Below are 16778 nucleotides of genomic sequence, written 5' to 3'. Positions count from 1 at the left end.
GCAACGCTAAGGAGATTCCTCATCTTCTCTGTGCCTCAAGTCCTTATCTATAAAATGGGTATAATAGTGGTTCTTACTTTATAGAATTATGGTGAGAATTAACTGACATAATGCATGTTAAGTGCTTAGAAGAGTACCTAGAACATAGTTGTGATCAGTAAGGGTTAGCTATTATGATTGACATAAAGGGGACCCTAGCACCTGTCCTGCCTACTTCTCAAGACAAAACAATTCTCTCAGAGGCTTGAGGGCTCAAGCTTCTGGGTCAGCACCCATCCATCCCCTAGGCTTCCCTTCTCACTCAAATACTGAAGTCAGTCATGGTTGCTGGGTTCCCCAGTCAATTAGTGGGCATTTTCTTCTAGATACAGGAAGAAACCATTAACCAGGCAGGCTTTGTTGAGGGACTGACCACCTAATTTTAACTCTTCACATTTTCCTACATCCCCCCAGACAAGCCTGTGAGCCCCAATCTGGCTTCTTTGAAGGACTCTGTAGTTGAGAGGAAAAGGAAATCAAAACCTTTCATAGCCATGCAGCTCCAAGCAACTTCTGGTTGCCTGCATCTCTTATCTGTAATCCAGAATCCAGCCCACATCTTCTCCAGCCCATAAAAGATCAGTTCCCTCTTCACAGCAGTCCTCAGCACAGAGGACATCTGCGATATTGTGATTTATAAGAAATATATATATAGTGTATATATATGTGTGTGTGTATATTTATGTGTATATATGTGTATACACGTGTGTGTGTGTGTGTGTGTGTATCCAGATGACCAAAATATAGTCTCATATATATTTGGTCTTCACCCACACAGTTCCTGGCTCACAGCTTCCAAAACCCTTGGAGTTGCCTGAACAATAGAGCTATGGGAGCATCTTTTGTGATATTTGGTCTCTGTCCTCGGTTCCTGAAAATGCTTCAGAGCCATGAGGGTGAAATGGGTGTCTTGTTATTCATAACAAGCTCCTTTTCACCACAGCTGGGTTTGTTAAGGAGGGTGGCTTTTGGAAAACACTTAAGGATGGGGGCTGGTTGCCAGGGAAACCAACCATGAATAGTGGGTTGAAACTTTCAGTCCCACCCCCTGATTTCCGGGAAAGGAAGAGGGGCTAGAGTTTCAATCAATCACCAATGACCAATGAGTTAATCAACCATGCCTATGTAATGAAGCCTCTATAAAAATCCCAACGGAAGGTGTTCAGAGAGCTTCCAGGTTGGGAAATAGAACCGTTCCATGTGCCACTGAGCCAGGGCCCCAAGCTCCATGAACACAGAAGCTCCTTTGTTCTGGACCTTGCCACATGTATTTCTTCATAGGGCTGTTGATTTGTATCCCTTAATAACCTTTGTAATAAAGCAGTAATCTGGCGAGTAAAATGGGTTTCCCTGAGTTCTGTGAGCCATTCTAGTAAATTAATCTAGAACCCAAAGAGGGGGTCATGGGAACCTCTAATGTATAGCCAGTGGGTCAGAAGTGTAGGTAACAACCTATACTCACAACTGGCATCCTGTTGGAAGGGGACCGTTGGAGCTTCCAATTTGTAGCTGGTCAATCAGAAGCACAGGTAACAACTGGGGCGTGTGATGGTATCAGAAGTGGAGGGTGGTCTTGCCAGACTGAGCCTTTTACCTGTGGAATCTGATGCTATCTTCGGGGAGATCGTGTCAGAACTGAACTGAATTCGTGGATACCTTGTTGGTGTCTGAGCACTGCTTATTGGTGCGGGGAAGCCTGCACATACACGGCGGAATTGAGTCCAGAAAGCCAAAAGAACATCTCAGACCTGGGAATGGAAATTGCAGTCCTCCACAAAACTACCCCTCTTCATTTCAGGCTGTCCTGGGACCAGTGCCAGGAACCACATTCAACTGGTTTGAGCCAGAGAGATCAGCTTCCACCAACTCTTCTGGTGGGAGCTGCTGGGAGCTGCCTTTCTCAGGTCAGGGCCAGTTGCTGCCCAGATTCCATTCACTCCCACATACCACAGTCTAAACCCTGCATAGCTAAGCAGAATCCTCTATACCTGCTTTCTCCCAGGAGTGTGAAGTCAGGAACTCAGCTTTTATTATTTCCTTGAAGGAGAGGACAGGAAACGCATTCAGTCATCTATCTGACGTTCATCAAGCACCTACTGTGTGCCCCTGGCCTGGGTACTGAGGAGTCCCAGCCTAGTGTGGACAGTTAATATTAGGGTTGTGAGATCTACGCAGAGGTAAGCGCTGGCTTCTATTTGACTTTTCTGCCCCATTATTTCAGAGTGCTATAAAGCTCCTCGCATCCCTAAGCCCTACATCAGAATGTTGGACACCTTTTGTCCCTTGGGCAGAGGTGGGGTGGTAGAGCATGATCTAGAATCCAGCACAGGGCCAGGCTCAGGGATGTTGATTGGGTGGAATCAGAGCTGATGCCTTGCTCTCACCAGTTTAGATGATGGAGCCCAGACCTCATCAATACCAGGTAGGTGGAAGGGGGAGGAGGGGGGGGTGCAGGGGTGCATGGCATGAACCCAACTCCTAGGAGGTAGACGGGTAAAGAGAGGGGCCCGTATTGCAGTCATGCTCTCCCTGCTCTAAGCCCAAGTGCCAGGTCTGCCCCTAACATTTGTAGGCCGAAGGAAGAGCACAGATGAAGATCCACTTACCACACAGCTAAATTTGCATCAAGTCTAAGTTAACTGTGAATGATCTAGCCTTGTATCATGGCAAGCATACCTTCATAATAACCTGAAGTTCTGTGTTAGAATGTTCCGCAGCCTTGGTCCCCAGCCTACAGTCTGTCTTCTCTTCCCCCCTGGCACACCCACCTCACACGGCAAAGGGCTTTGTGGGTATTTATAAACACTCCAGCTTGTATATCCAAGCTCCATCCACTCAGCTCTCTGACAAACAGCTACCCCTTGGCCACCTCTTGGGCCTAGGAGTGTGCACACCAACAGCACAGTCTGTCAAAACCCAGAGAAGAGAGGTTGGCAAGTGGGCTTTGCAGGGAATTCTGAGGTCCTGGAAGGAGAAAGGGCACATCTTGACCCTGCCTTCCATGGGGAGGATCCTGGCTGGAGGGTCATGGCAGGGCTTTCTGAAGTGAGAGGCCAGGGCACTAACGCTCGCCCTTCCTGCAATGGGGTTTTCCAGGCTACGAGCTCTGATGGCAGAGGTAGCTCCCCGGTACTTGTCTGGCTTCTCCCTATCAGCTCCTGAGAGATGAAGGATCAACAAGCAGACCCGTACAAAAGAAAAATACTGTTTATTCCACACAACTACATCAAGTGCTTCATCCCCATTCTTCCCTCCCCACCCCTCACTCCAGCCCTCAGCAGGCTTTGCCCCTTGTGGGGAGATAGTCAGAACCTCAGTGTCAGAGCCTGGCCTACGAGACACAAAGGAAATCTAGGCATAGGAAGGTGAGTGGGTCCAAGGGCACAAAAACGTCAGGGTTTCTCTCATTCCAGATTCAAGTGTGTTCCTCAATCCGCTTGGCCAAATTCTTCCCTGGGCCCCCACTAGATAAAATGCCGTGGATAGTGCAGGGTCAAAGACCCCAGCTGATTCACCGGGCCATAGAAAGTTTTGGTCTTTCTTTCATTTAAAACAAAAAACAAACAAACAACACCACACGCAGACAGTGAAATCATTTCTGCCCTTTCTTCTGCCTAAGCTCTGGCTTCTGTCCAGAAAGGTGCTTTCAAGACAAAAGTTACATTAACGCCCTTCAGAGCCTGGCGCTACCAGAAACAAAGCAGAAAACCCACCTCGGGTACAGATAGCTGCTCCCCGAGGGTCCGACAGTGGGAGAGCAGGAGCAGAGACAGCAAGCCGGTGAGCTCTGCCCTGGGCCATTTCAGGGATACTCTGCACCCCCCTGCCTGGGGAATTCAGCCCGCAAAAATTCTGTCCCTCGGAAAGACCTACCCATCCTTCCTGGAGAGGAGAAAATGGTTTCATTCTAGCCCAGCCTCGGGAAGACAGATTTAGAAAAGGGAGGAGCTGAGAAAGCATGGCCAGGCCTAATTTAGACCAGAACTTCATTATCTTTTTCCTTCCGCAGACCAGGACAGATGGGTTCCTCCTGCATCTCCACAGCCACGGCCACACCCTGGATTATATGCTACTTCCAGGGCTCCAGCTGTGACCCACTTGTCTCTCCCAAAAAAGAAAGCATATCTGAACGCAAGTGTTTGAGGGTGAAAACCTGTCTCTCTCTGATTTATTGAAGGGTAAGTCACTGAATCCTTTGCCAACCCCAGTACTTTAACTCTTCTTACTGAAAACTTGCTTAGCATGCCTCTCCCAAGCCAGTTCATCTCATGCAGACAGGGTGGATAACCCTAAACTTGAGTGTGACGCCCCTTCCCCCCCCCCGCCCCGCCGGGGAGACATATTCTCTCCTGGGAGGCCGGGGCAGGCAAGGTGCCTGCCTGCTTCCTCGTTCTCACTACACTCGGGAAGGTTTGGTTGGTCCGAACGTAGCGGGGTGTGTGTGTGGCAATTTGACACACAATTGTCCTCTCACACTCTGCCAATGTAGGGCCTGCCAGGGACCAGTCGTAGGCAGGAAATGACAGCAAGCCAGAGGAAGCTAGACTAGGAGGTGGCTCTGCCACAGTGACCAGTGGGGGTGGGGATGTGCCCTCGCCTCACAGTCACTTCATCAGGGTATATCTTGTGAGGTGTGGAGGAGGAGGGCGGCTGCTACGGACCTGGCTCTGTGACTTGTGCCCCTTTAGGGACGGTCTACACAGCAAGCCTGGGTTCATCTAAGTCAACCTCTTAGTGCTCTCCTGACCTCCCAGAGTGACATACTGAGTTCCAGGGGTTGTCCAGCCACCGTGAAACTCACTTAGCAGCTCGGATGAGATGCCAGCCCTCAACGTGCCATAGCTGTCCTTTCTACAGGTGACGCCCATCCTGCCTCAGGGGTCTTCTTGACTGGGGGGTGGGGGTGGGGATCGTCTGCACAAACACGTGGTCTAAGACTTGGGACAAAATAAGATTTCTCCTCCAAGATCCAAGGCTCAAAGTCTCAAAGAAAATTAAGAGTTAAGTCACCTTCCGCAAGAGACCTTCCTGGGCTGCCATCAGTCCTTTCTGGATGTTGGCCTTTTCCCCGGGGCCTGGCTGTCTGGTTTAGTGTTTCGTTTGCCCCTTCTGAGAAGGCCCGGCACTGGGTTGGGGGTAAGTGGGAGGATAAGAGAAAGAGAGAGTCAGCATTCCTTCCCTCATTTTTCTCCAGGGTGCTGCGAGCTTGGGCAATGGGATTTTCCAGGCTGCCAGTTCTTTATCCCTCACTGTTTAGTGGCGGAGACAGCCATGGGCAGAGATTAGATTAAAATCTGGGAGGATGGGCTTATTTACTAAGTTCCCAACGTGCTGTACACCCAGGTCAACTCCAGGACAGCTAGAGTTCAAAGCTGCTTCCTTCCACCATGGATTACAAATGAAAAGGTTCCCCTTTGGCGCAATTTCCCCCCAAAAGGAATCAGGAAGAAGTGGGAAAGGACATCACGTGTTCTGGCCCCAGGGCTGCGGGAACCTTCTGACCTTGAAGGCAAGGCAGACCCTGAGCCTGACCTTCTGAGCAGCTCATCACACTTTTCCCAGAATTGTGCCTCTTGGGTCCTTTCGGGAGGGGTGGGGGGGCAGTGTGCCTGCAGGCAAAGGGTGGGAGGTGAGGCTGCAGTCCCTGCCACACTTACACACAGGAGCAAAGGGGAAGAGAGGGCCAGAGAGAATGCCGTCGAAAACAAGAGCAAATGGCCAGGGGTCCTTCGGGGGCTGCAGCAGCCCTGCCCCCAGGACGGGGGCCGGGGGGGTGTCTGGTTCCCAACCAGAATTCACCCTTCGAAAACCACATTAGCAAAGTGCTTCTTTAAGTGAGGGAGGGATCCCTCAGCGTGACTGGCCCGAGCCTGGAGCTCTCGGTGGGCCCCTCTGCCCTCCCCATGCTGTGAGATACGTGGAGGAGAGGAGGGAGGGAGCGGACACACATGCACACGGTGGAGTCTCGCGACCCAGGACAAGCACAGCTGCGTGCCACACTGTGACAGGTGCTGTCACGGCGGTGGCTGCAGCCAGGTGCCAAGGGAGAAGTACAAAGTGCTGGAACGCAGGGCTGGGGGCTGAGCCCTAAGGGATCTGAAAGACATTCAGCTTGCTGGTGTTCTTGAGCGTCTGGCGCCGATTGCAGAACCAGACCCGCACCACCTCCCGGTCATAGTTGAGCTCCTTAGCAATCTCGGTGATCTCCTGGCCTGTGGGCAGCGGGTTCTTCTCGAAGTAGGCATTCAGAGCCTCTATGGCCTGAGGGGTGAAGGAGGTGCGGCGTTTGCGTTTCTTGGAGGGCTCACCTCCCACAAACTCCATCAGGTTCTGCTGCCCTTCCTGGTTCCGGAGTTCGGCTTCATTCAGCCACTTTTCCAGCACTGGCTTCAGCTTCTGGGCACTCTTGGGCGTGATGTCCAGCTTCTCGAACCTGTGGGTGACCCGAGCCCAGGGAAGGGACGGTGAGAATGTCTTAGTCCTCACACTGGGGTGTGAGTACACTCCGCAAGGGGCCGCTCCTCTCAGGACTGGTGACACTGGACTAAATGTTCCCCCCCCCACCAAGACTACCCTGGCCCAGCCAAGCCCGGACTCCTCAGACTGTCTTGCATCCCAGGTCATACCAGGGAGACCACTCCCATGGCCTCAGTTCAGTGGTGCAAGGATAGCAGTGCAACTGCTGTATGAACAACTCTTCCAGAATGTTCACACCCAAGTGAGTGAGGTCCTCTGAGGAGTTGTCTAGAGAGGCTTTCAGAGATGGCACATGGATGTCACGAGTGCACCTCTCCAGTCAGCCCCACAGCAGCCTCACTAAGTCAGACAACTCTTTCTGACCGAAGCCCAGATGGGACTATGGAACTGCCAACATGGAGCCTGCTCTAACAGTCACCGTCATCTGATCCAGGGAGTTGGCAGGCACCTTTTGGCCTTCCCTGAGCCATGTGCTCATTCTTGTTTGAAACCCTCTGCCCTCCTTTGATGCTGGCACCAGAACCAGTTCGAACACTGCACACAGAAAAGCCAGCTCCATCCCTTTACAGTCATGCCTTGGAGGAGGGGGAAATGGGGGCATAATGGGGGGGTGCAGCGGGGGTCGTGGTTGAGAGCCAAGTCAGTACCGAAGGTCCCGCTTTTGGGACCAACTTCTTAAGCTGTGCTCCTTTCCCTGTAGGGCTCCTGAATGGATTAGGGTCTTGGGGTCCCCCCCACCAAAAGACCACATAAATGCTCAGGATTGGAGGATAAACTACAGAGGGCCCTCAGATGGACTGCATCAGTCTTTGGCTACTGTAGGTGTTCACGTCGATCCTTAGAACAGCCTTTCTGGCCTAGAAGGAGGCAGGAGGAAGGGAGAACATGGAAAGGGGCCATGCACCTGGGTCCCAGTGAGTGCCTAGTGACATCGGGTGCCTGAGCAGGACTTACTCACCTGCAGATAGCTGACTGGCTGTAGGCCGGGCCTTCCGTGGCAGTCAGAGCCTGACCCACCTGAGTCTGCGTGAGGCCCAGGGACAGCCGTCGGATCTTAAAGTTCTTGGCAAACTCCCGGATCTCTTCCAAGTTGATTCCGTCCTCATCCAGACTTGGGGTATGTGGCTCTAGGCCAGAGGAAGGGACCAGGGGTGAGTGTGTAAGACAGAAGATGTCACTGCTTATCTAGCTTACTGGCCTGGCCTGGTAAGGTAGTGAGGGGTGAGGACATTTGACAAGAGGCCCATGCCCCCTTACTGTCCTCTTCACCCCTATTCCCAAAGCAAACGAGACTTGCAGGAAAGGAGCCTGGACTAACCTGTCTGGAAGTAGGGGTCTGTTTTCAAGTTCTTCTAGCTCTAATGCCTGACCCTCCCCCATTCTCCCCACTCCTAGCCCCAAGTACACCTTAGCCATCCACATTCCTCAGATACTGGGTGAGAGACCAAAGGAGAGACAGCCACTGGGTTGGCTTCTCAAAGAAGCAGCCTCCACTATCATCATGCCTAGAATCCAGCTCAGCAGGAATGGGAATTAGAGAGCCAATCCCTGGTGTCAGGCCTTTGCCCTTCCCCTTTGGACCCTAGAAAGTTTATTAAGGAGAGCAGTATCCAAAGGCGCTGGGGTATTTGAATAAATGCCTCCTCTCCTCTTCCCTACAACCTTCTCCAGGAGCCACTTACTGGATACCAACTGGCTGACAGTAGGGGTCTCAGAGCAGGTGATTGGAATGGGAACAGAGGCAGATGGCTTGGCCGCTGGGGCCGGGCTGGCGATGACCACCGCAGGCTGGGGCACGGCTGGCGTGGGCTGGATGGGCTGTACCTATGAGAAGAGAGTCCATGAGTCCCCACTGCCCACCTGCCTGGCTCAGGGGGTTGCAGTCCCTGCAAGGTCCAGAGGCAGGGCAAAATGGGCATGAAATCCTCACTCACCTGGCACACTCCTACCTATGCGCCATCACAAAGCAAGACTTACAAGCTACTTATTAGCACCCACCCAACAATCATGACCAATTTGGAGCCTCATAGGCACCTGTGACACAGGCAGGTCAGAGGCTCAGAAAGTTTCAGTACACTTGGTCAAAGCCCCAACAAGTATCCACCCTTGAGATAACTGCTCTCAAATCGTTTCCCTCAGAGCAGAAACCGAAACCTGATTCTAGGGCCTCCCAGGCCCCAAATGTCCATCAATAGGGAACTGGCAAGTGATTCCTGGGACTCCCCTACAGTGAGATTCTATGCAGCTATTAAAAAGAGTACAGTAAATCTCTTAAATACACACAAAGAGCTCTGGGTCACAGTGCTAAGTGGAAAAAAAGGTAAAGTGAAAACAGGTTTTAGAGAATAGTTCCTATTAAAAATATGTATGGGGATGGGTTAGCCTGGTGATGGGTATTAAAGAGGGCATGTACTGCATGGAGCACTGGGTGTTATATGCAAACAATGAATCATGGAACACTACATCAAAAACTAATGCTGTAATGTATGGTGATTAACATAACATAATAAAAGAAAAAAAATACATATGGGGGCGCCTGGTGGCTCAGTCATTAGGCGTCTGCCTTCGGCTCAGGTCATGACCCCAGGGTCCTGGGATCGAGCCCCGCATCGGGCTCCCTGCTCCGCGGGAAGCCTGCTTCTCCCTCTCCCACTCCCCCTCCTTGTGTTCCCTCTCTCGCTGTGTCTCTCTCTGTCAAATAAATAAATAAAATCTTCAAAAAAAATACATATGAGTTTCCAGGAAAAAAATCTGGAGGCATATAAAGCAAGTTGTCAACAGAAGTCATCTCTGGAGGTGGAATTTTCCTTTTTTCCATTAACGTACTATTGGAATTTTTATAAAAATCATGTATCATATTTATCATCAAGAGAAACTATAAATATATGACATTAGTATTTTTTGTATGATTTTTTTTTTGAGTAAACTCTACCCCCAACATGGGGCTAGAACTCATGACCCCAAGATCAAGAGTCGCATGCTGTACTGACTGAGCCAGCCGGGGGCCCCAGTATGACTTTTTTTTTTTTTTTTAAGCTTCCGGGAAAGTGCAGATTTCTCTAGGATGGGTCCTGTTCCCTGGATTCTACCTCTTGGTAGCTCTCAAGTCCATTCCTTCTTCATCACCAGAACCTTATTAGCCTTCGGTCAGGGCTCCTCATTTCTTGCTAGAACTGTTTCTCGGCTGCCTCCTAACAGGTGACAAGGACTCAAGTCTTGCCACTGTTCAGTTCTTAGCTCCACGTGTATAAGAGCTATTTTTTTTTTTTTTAAGTAGGTTCCATGCCCAGTGTGGAACCCAACGTGGGGCTTGAACTCACAACCCTGAGGTCAAGACCTGAGCTGAAACCAAGAGTCAGATGCTTAACCAACTATGCCACCCAGGCACCAACCGCCCCCCCCCCCAGGGGGGTAATTTCTTTTTAATACACATCTAGCCACTTCCCTGCTAAAAGCCCTTCCATGACTTCCCACTACATAATAACAGTGATAAAATAAAAGCTTCACTTTTCCAGTGCTTCCTGTGTACCAGAGTGTTAACTGTCTTATGTATAATATATCCATTAACATTCATAACCTTCTGAATTGGTACTCTGATAATCTCCATGTTACAGAGGAGGCTAAGGGGTTATTCACAAAGCTTGGAAACAACACACCACATTTGAGGGCCACGGCCTCAACATCACCTGAGAACTTGCTAGAAATGCAAACTCTTGGGCTCTACTCCAACCCTGCTGAATAAGAACTCCGGGGGTGGGGGGAATGTGTGTGTGTGCGTGGGGAATCTGCATTCCAACAAGCCCCCCGGGTGGTTCTGATACCCACTCAAGTGTGGGAACCCCTGCTCTGGCACATTATCATTCCTGCAATTACGTAAAGGTAGGCCCACTCTCCCATCGAACTCATCCCTTTAGATGAGTTCACCGACCCTTCTCTATGAGGCCTTGCTGAACTCCCTGGTCTGTTGGGAGCTCCCTTCTCTGGCTCCCCACAGCACCTTCGCAGGTCCCTATCATAGTCCTTGTCACGCTGGCTTGCAATGTCTCCAGCACTGGGCTACCTAAGGCTAGGAAAGGCATCTTACTCATCTCTAGATCTTCAGCACCTGGGATAGAGGAGGCACTCAAAAACGGCTCCTGGAATGAACAAATAAAGCAATAATCAAAGCCACAGTGCAGAGTGAAGGGGTAAAGTGGGAGGAGGTGCAGAATAAAGTTCTGGGGTTCTTCTGGTGGTCTGTTCACCCTGGAGCTAATCCAGGCTCGGTTTACTCTGACCACCTCCCTGGCCTTCTCAGCACGCCACTAGCCTCTGAGGGCACAGAGACGCATTTTTGGGTGTGTGCGGGTAGGGGTTGGGGGGTGCTCCTTCCCTGGACAGAGCATGTGGGGACTCGCTTGGGCCTTCTACCCTGGGATTTCCCCTCACTTTGGAGAGGTGCTGTTTCCCGGGGACTTCAGAAGATAACCTTGTCCTGCCCTGCAGTCTTGAGGGAGGCAGTCCATGCCAGACAGCCCTGCCTGCCGCCCACCCCCCACAACCCTGCCCTCGCCCCAACCCAGCCCTTGTACCTCACTCTTAGCAGGGGACTCAGGCGTGCTTGCCTTCCGGACAGCCACGGGTGGAGGCAGGGGGCTGCTGGCCAGGGTTGCAATCACCTGGCCCTGGGCATTCAACAACAGCTGGGGTGTCACAGCCTGGACCTGCAGGCTCTGGGCTGGTGCTGGGGCTGCCACGCTAGCCGAGTTCACTACCCACGGAAGGGCTCCAATAACCTGGGAGGAAACAACGCAGGGACCCCGGGTGTGAGGCCAGTGTCCAGTCCTGCCCCCAACCCAAACCCCCACACTGGCAGGGGAAGGGACTTAAACAAATCATTTCACCCTTCTGGAGCTCAGTTTACTCATCAGTAAAGACAAGGATTCATCCTCTAGGAGCTGTTTCCTTTGTGCGATCTCCAGAGCTGTGGTGGAGCAGGAGTAGGTCTGCACGTGAGTCACATGGCCCTGGATGTGAATCCCTGCCTTGCCTCATTTTATCGGGGGGCTTAATTTCTCTGGACCTCAGCCTTCTCCCCTGTAAAAGGGGAATGCAAATCTCTGCCTAGTAGGCCTGTACTCCAAGTGAGGTGAGGTAATGTACAAGAAAGCACCTAACGCAGAGCCAGGCCACGAGGTGGTGCTCCACAAATGAAAGCCCCCGGCTAGAGTGAGCACCTAGAGGGCGGGGTGGTGGCTATGCCCCTGTCGGGCTCAGCATCAGCACAGAGCTGCCACACAAGGGACAGGGACAGCAGCTCGATACCCTGTTGGAGTTTCTTTGACCATTAGCCCACATCCTGACCCCCCAGATAGCTTCTCCACAGCCCCCACCCCTCAGCCCTGCCTTTGACCACTTGCCTGTCCCTGAGCGTTGGTGAGGATCTGACTGCTGATCCCTGGCATGCTGGGAATGGCGTTGGCAATGACCGGAGTGGTAGTGAGGGAACCTAGGATCTGGGTCTGTCCCCCGAGGGAAGCGGCACTGATCTGTGGGTGGAGAAAGAATCCTGCTCAGAGGCCAAGGGGCAAGAAAGAGCCCAAGGCAGAGAGGAGAATGCTGAGGGCCGGGGGTGGGGGGGTGGGGAGATACAGGTGCTGGGCAGATGTGAATGTGGGCTGCAGACCCAGGTCCAGCTGAAGAGTATCCAGGGCCAGGGGCTGCAGGGGCCTGGCAGGGAAGGGTGGGACCGCCGCCGTGGAAGGGTAACCCTGGCTAATCTCTCAGGCCAGGCCTGGGAGGACAGAAAGTCCAGACTGGGGCGGGCCGATGTGATTCTAGTCGCACCTAACAGCACCCCTGGCAAGCCGGGAGCCACACTGGACAGACACTGGCATATGGCCGTGAGCCTCCAACTCTGCCTTGTTACAGCTCACAAGTGTGCAATCCCCAGACATCATCCCACCCTCCAAGGCCGATCCAGTGGTTCAGGTTCTGGAGTATTTGCCCAGCCCCCTTGGCGGAGGCCGTCTGCTCTTGTCTGGGACGAATGGGCTGGCAGATGCAAGGAGAAGGCCTCAGAGGGGGGCCATCTCTGCTGATGTGTTGGAAAAGAGCCGTATTCGGGGGGGCTGGTCCTCCACCTCCTTCCTCCCCTGTGGGAAGGGCCAGTTCCACCCTTGGCCCAAGATTCAGTCCATCCCTGATCAGCCCCGGGTGAGGGCAGCGGCTTACAATTCCTGGGCTCAGCGCGAAGCCCGCGGGCTGGACGGTGATCTGTGGGGGGGTGTCCACCGGCTTGGGCGTGGGGGCAGCAGCGGCCGCAGCAGTGGGCTGCGGGACAATGGCAGGCGCGGTCTGCAGCAGCGGCTGGGTCTGGAACAGCGTCTGGGGCTGGGCTGCTGGCCGGGGCTGGCTGGGCGAGGAGGCCTGTGCCGGCGGTGGGACAGCTTGTACGGGTGTCGGGAGGGCGGTGTTCAGCACAGCGGCTGCTACGGAGCAAGGCAGAGACAGGGGTGCTCAAACGCCTAGCCGCGGCCCCTGAGCGGCTCCAATCCCAGGGGATCTGGCACAGGCAGAAGAGGGGGTTGGGACAGCGGGGCAGAGGGGACAGGCAGCTGTGATTCCCTTGATCCTTGCAGGGGCAGCACAGGACAACATCTCTCATCCCCCCTCCCTTGGGCCTGGAGATGTGGAGGTTCAAAACCAGACGCTGAATCTTCTTGCAGTCCTTCTCAGGAGGCTGGTCGTGGGGTGAATTCTGGCGTGGGGGGAGAGGGGCAGTCTCAGTTGGCTGGAGTAGGAGAGGCCTGCTGGGCCAGCACCGTGTCATGGCCTAGAGTCCCGAGATGGTGCAGCAGCTCTGTGGCGGGGTGCCTGGGACACCGGATCCAGACTCCAGGGCTGTGGGCCCTGGCGGGCCGCGGGTTCTGAGTCCAACATGGCAAGCACGCGTGCAGGGAGAGCAGTATAGGGTGGTGGGGGGCCTGGTGCTGTCCTGGGGAGAGTTGCCGTTACCTTGCAGACCGGCTAAAGGTGGCTTGAAAATTCCCCCCGTGGGAGAAGCAGCTGTCAGTCCTGGGAGGGCGGCCACGGTTGCTGTAGGAATTGTCCACACGGCCAGCCCCTGCTGACCAGCCACTTGACCTGCAATACTGATGGGGATAAGAAGAGGTTGAGTAACTGCCCCTGCTGGAACCATAACTCCTGTCAGAACTGTGGCTAAGTTTTCCTGAGTCAAGACCTGCAAAAGCAAACAAGATTTCAAAAAGAAAAGAAAAAATAAAAAATCAACATTGACAGCGCAAACACCGGGTCTCTCGGACCCAGTTGAGCACAAACAAAGCATTCTGGGGGGGGGGGGGCAAAGGCCCACATGAGGGTGGGGAAGAGACAAGCCCTAGCCGGAGGCCCAACCCTGAGGGGGTGCCTGGACCTGACCAGCCTGCCTTCAGAGAAGCTGCCCCCCTTGGAGACAGGGCCTGACCCTGCTCACAGCACAGCCAAGGGGAAGCAAGGGCGGGGGCTGGTGGAACCAAGTGGTCGAGGGCCTACAGAGGCCTCTGGGCAGCTGTGATGGAGGATACCCCTGCTGGATGCCTGGCAGATCTGTGCCGGGAGCGAAGGGCCACAGGGAGTGCAGCACGGCTGGGGGATCCGGGAGGCAGCTTCTCATTGCACTGGGGCTGCCCCCTGGCTCTAAATGAGGACTCTGAACAATCCATTAACTCTGCCAGGCATCCACTGGAGGGGCTAACAAGGGCATCCCCTCATTTAGTCGTGAGATAAAGAGACACCTGTGGCACGAAAGAGTTAATGTTCTCCCTACCTACAGTCCTTGCTGGACCCAGGGATATGACTTGGCAAGCACACATCTGATTTTCCCAGTGGGCCTGATCTGGGGTAGGGGAGAGGCCAGGGGTGCCTAGTAGGGGGGAGTCCCTCCTCCAAGCCACAGCCCCTTCCCTGTTCTGCCCGTGAAATTCCCAGATCCCACGGCCACCCCACGTTGGCTGTCCCATGCTTTGCTCCTGCCCAGGGCCCTCTGCTCAGCTCCCTGGGGGGCCCTTACCTGGGGGGCAGCTTGTACAGTTAGTGGCGCCAGGGTCTGCGAGGCCTGAGGCTGGCTGGGGGCTTGGCTGAAGGTGGCAACAGCAGGGGCAGGGCTCGGAGGGATCCCCGGCAGAGACTTCACTTCACATGGCATGGAGAGAAAGGACAAGGAGTGAGCCTGGTAAGCGCGGAGGGGTCACCGGAGTAGAGCATCTTGTTGCAGCCTGAGGTGACAACTCTCAGCCTCACGCTCTATTTCTGCATAACCCAAGGCCAATCACTGGCCTTCCCTGGCCCCAGGGAGACTGCTTCCCCCAGTGCTGCCGGTCGTGAGAACAGGAGGCTGGGGAGCCCTGTGCCTGACCTGCAAGGTGGGCTACCCTCTTCCCACCTCTAGCTGAAGAAAATGCAGGCCTGTGCGCAGCTGGCTCTCAGTCTCTCATTCCCCGGCTCCACAGGACACGGTGACCTATCACATCATCAGTAGAAGGGCCTGAAGTGAACGTGTGGCAGGAAGGGAAGGAGCTAGAATCGATGGGAGCAACTTCCCTTGGCTCATCCCGCAGCGGAATCATTGTTCATGCCACCTGCAGGCTTCTTTTTGGATGCAGGTGCTGGCTTGGGGCAAGGCTCCGAGGATTCCTGTAGGGTGAAGTCCTTGAAGTGACAGGCCCTGAAAACTGGACTCCAGAAGGGGCACTGCAGGCTGGGCAGAGTTTCTCTGCCAGTGCCTAAGGGCTAAGGTCCAGAAGAGAAGCTTCGCTGAGCTTCTAAAGGAACCTCCTGTGAACCGGAGCTTTTCACCCATGTTACAGCGTCCGACTTCGGTATTGGGGACCCTACCAGGAAACCTCTTCAAAGCCACACAACCATGAGGAGAGGGGTTATTATTTAATACATGGTGAGACCACGGATGGGGTGATGGAGGTTAGACCAGATCGGTGGCCTCTTAATACTGGCTGCGCATAGATTTCCAGGCCTGAATCTAGGCCTCCTGAATGGGAATGCCCGGGAGTGGAGGCCAGCAACCGCTCCTCTCTCTCTTCTTTCTTTTAAGCTCGCTTGTGATACAGGACGCAGCCAGAGTGGGAACCACTGAATCAGATAACCTTCCAACCCTACGTTCCCAGCCCCTGTTTTAATCTGGAAAGGCAGCAATTTAACTCAGGACTGTAATGTTCACAGTATATAAGGACAAACAATCCAATTGTTTAAGGAATTAAAGAGACAAACAGGCAACAACTAAAGCCTTCTAAAATTCAAACAGGGGGCACCTGGGTGGCTCAGTCGTTGGGCATCTGCTTTCAGCTCAGGTCATGATCCCAGGGTCCTGGGATCAAGCCCCACATCGGGCTCCCTGCTCCGCGGGAAGCCTGCTTCTCCCTCCCCCACCCCCCTGCTTGTGTTCCCTCTCTCGCTGTCTCTCTGTCAAATAAATAAATAAAATCATAATTAAAAAAAATAAAATTCAAACAAAACAAAATAGCAGGTTCATCTCCACTGTGGAGGGGAATGCAGTTCTAACGACTGAAAAAAATCAGAGAACATAAGGATACTCTGAATCTATGAAAATTTATTTATTTTTTTTAAGATTTTATTTATTTATTTGACAGAAAGAGACACAGCGAGAGAGGGAACACAAGCAGGAGGAGTGGGAGAGGGAGAAGCAGGCTTCCCGCTGAGTAGGGAGCCCAATGTGGGGCTCGATCCCAGGACCCTGGGATCATGACCTGAGCTGAAGGCAGACGCTTAACGACTGAGCCACCCAGGCACCCCTGAATCCATGAAAATTTAAAAAAGATTTTGCTTCACAAAATTTTATGAAATTTAAAAAGGGAAGTGGGAAAATGGGAATGTGATGAACATGAATGAGAAAAGCTTACCATCTAAAGAAAGGACATATTCATTTTATTAGGATTTATTTCCAAAGTAGGACCCAGGGTCCAAGGGTCTGTACACATTTAGGGCTTTTGTCCCTTCTTGCAAGACTGCTTTTCAGAGACTGAACCAATTCACAGAACAGTCAATAATGTTCCTATTTCTCCAAAGTGCCACCCAATTTAGGTTTTATCACTGTTTATTTTTCTGGCTTAACAGGCATGTGGTACCTTACAGCCAATTAACTTGTCCTCTCATTGATAGATTTTGTATTTTTCATGTCATGACTTCCTCCTATGTACACAATTGATTTCTCTTCAAAAGGAATTCAAGTGGACAATACCTCAAAGGAA

At 52.9% G+C, this 16778-nt stretch overlaps 1 protein-coding gene across 7 annotated transcripts in view; it reads right to left on the bottom strand.

Moving 5' to 3' along the window:
• Positions 1-3228: 3228 nt before the first annotated feature.
• The window catches only part of POU6F1 (POU class 6 homeobox 1), a 45110-nt gene continuing 31560 nt past the window's right edge, over positions 3229-16778 (bottom strand). For 6 of the 7 annotated variants that reach the window (XM_073881983.1, XM_073881986.1, XM_073881987.1 and 3 more), the window contains 7 exons: positions 14567-14688; positions 13513-13738; positions 12730-12986; positions 11088-11291; positions 8199-8340; positions 7475-7643; positions 3229-6472 (listed from right to left, as the gene is read on the bottom strand). In XM_073881983.1, the coding sequence (XP_073738084.1) occupies positions 6127-6472; positions 7475-7643; positions 8199-8340; positions 11088-11291; positions 12730-12986; positions 13513-13738; positions 14567-14688 (1466 nt within the window). In that variant the 3' untranslated portion in view covers positions 3229-6126. Of the gene's footprint in view, positions 6473-7474; positions 7644-8198; positions 8341-11087; positions 11292-11915; positions 12045-12729; positions 12987-13512; positions 13739-14566; positions 14689-16778 lie in introns of all 7 variants that reach the window. The other variant, XM_073881988.1, reaches the window with a different exon arrangement.

The sequence above is a fragment of the Callorhinus ursinus genome, unplaced genomic scaffold (genome assembly GCF_003265705.2).
Source record: "Callorhinus ursinus isolate GAN/ISIS: 27379988/994484 unplaced genomic scaffold, GSC_fseal_2.0 scaffold44, whole genome shotgun sequence".
In the NCBI taxonomy this organism is placed as follows: Eukaryota; Metazoa; Chordata; class Mammalia; order Carnivora; family Otariidae; genus Callorhinus; species Callorhinus ursinus.
Note: the sequence above shows the minus strand (reverse complement) of the source record. Positions and strands in the feature narration are given on the sequence as shown.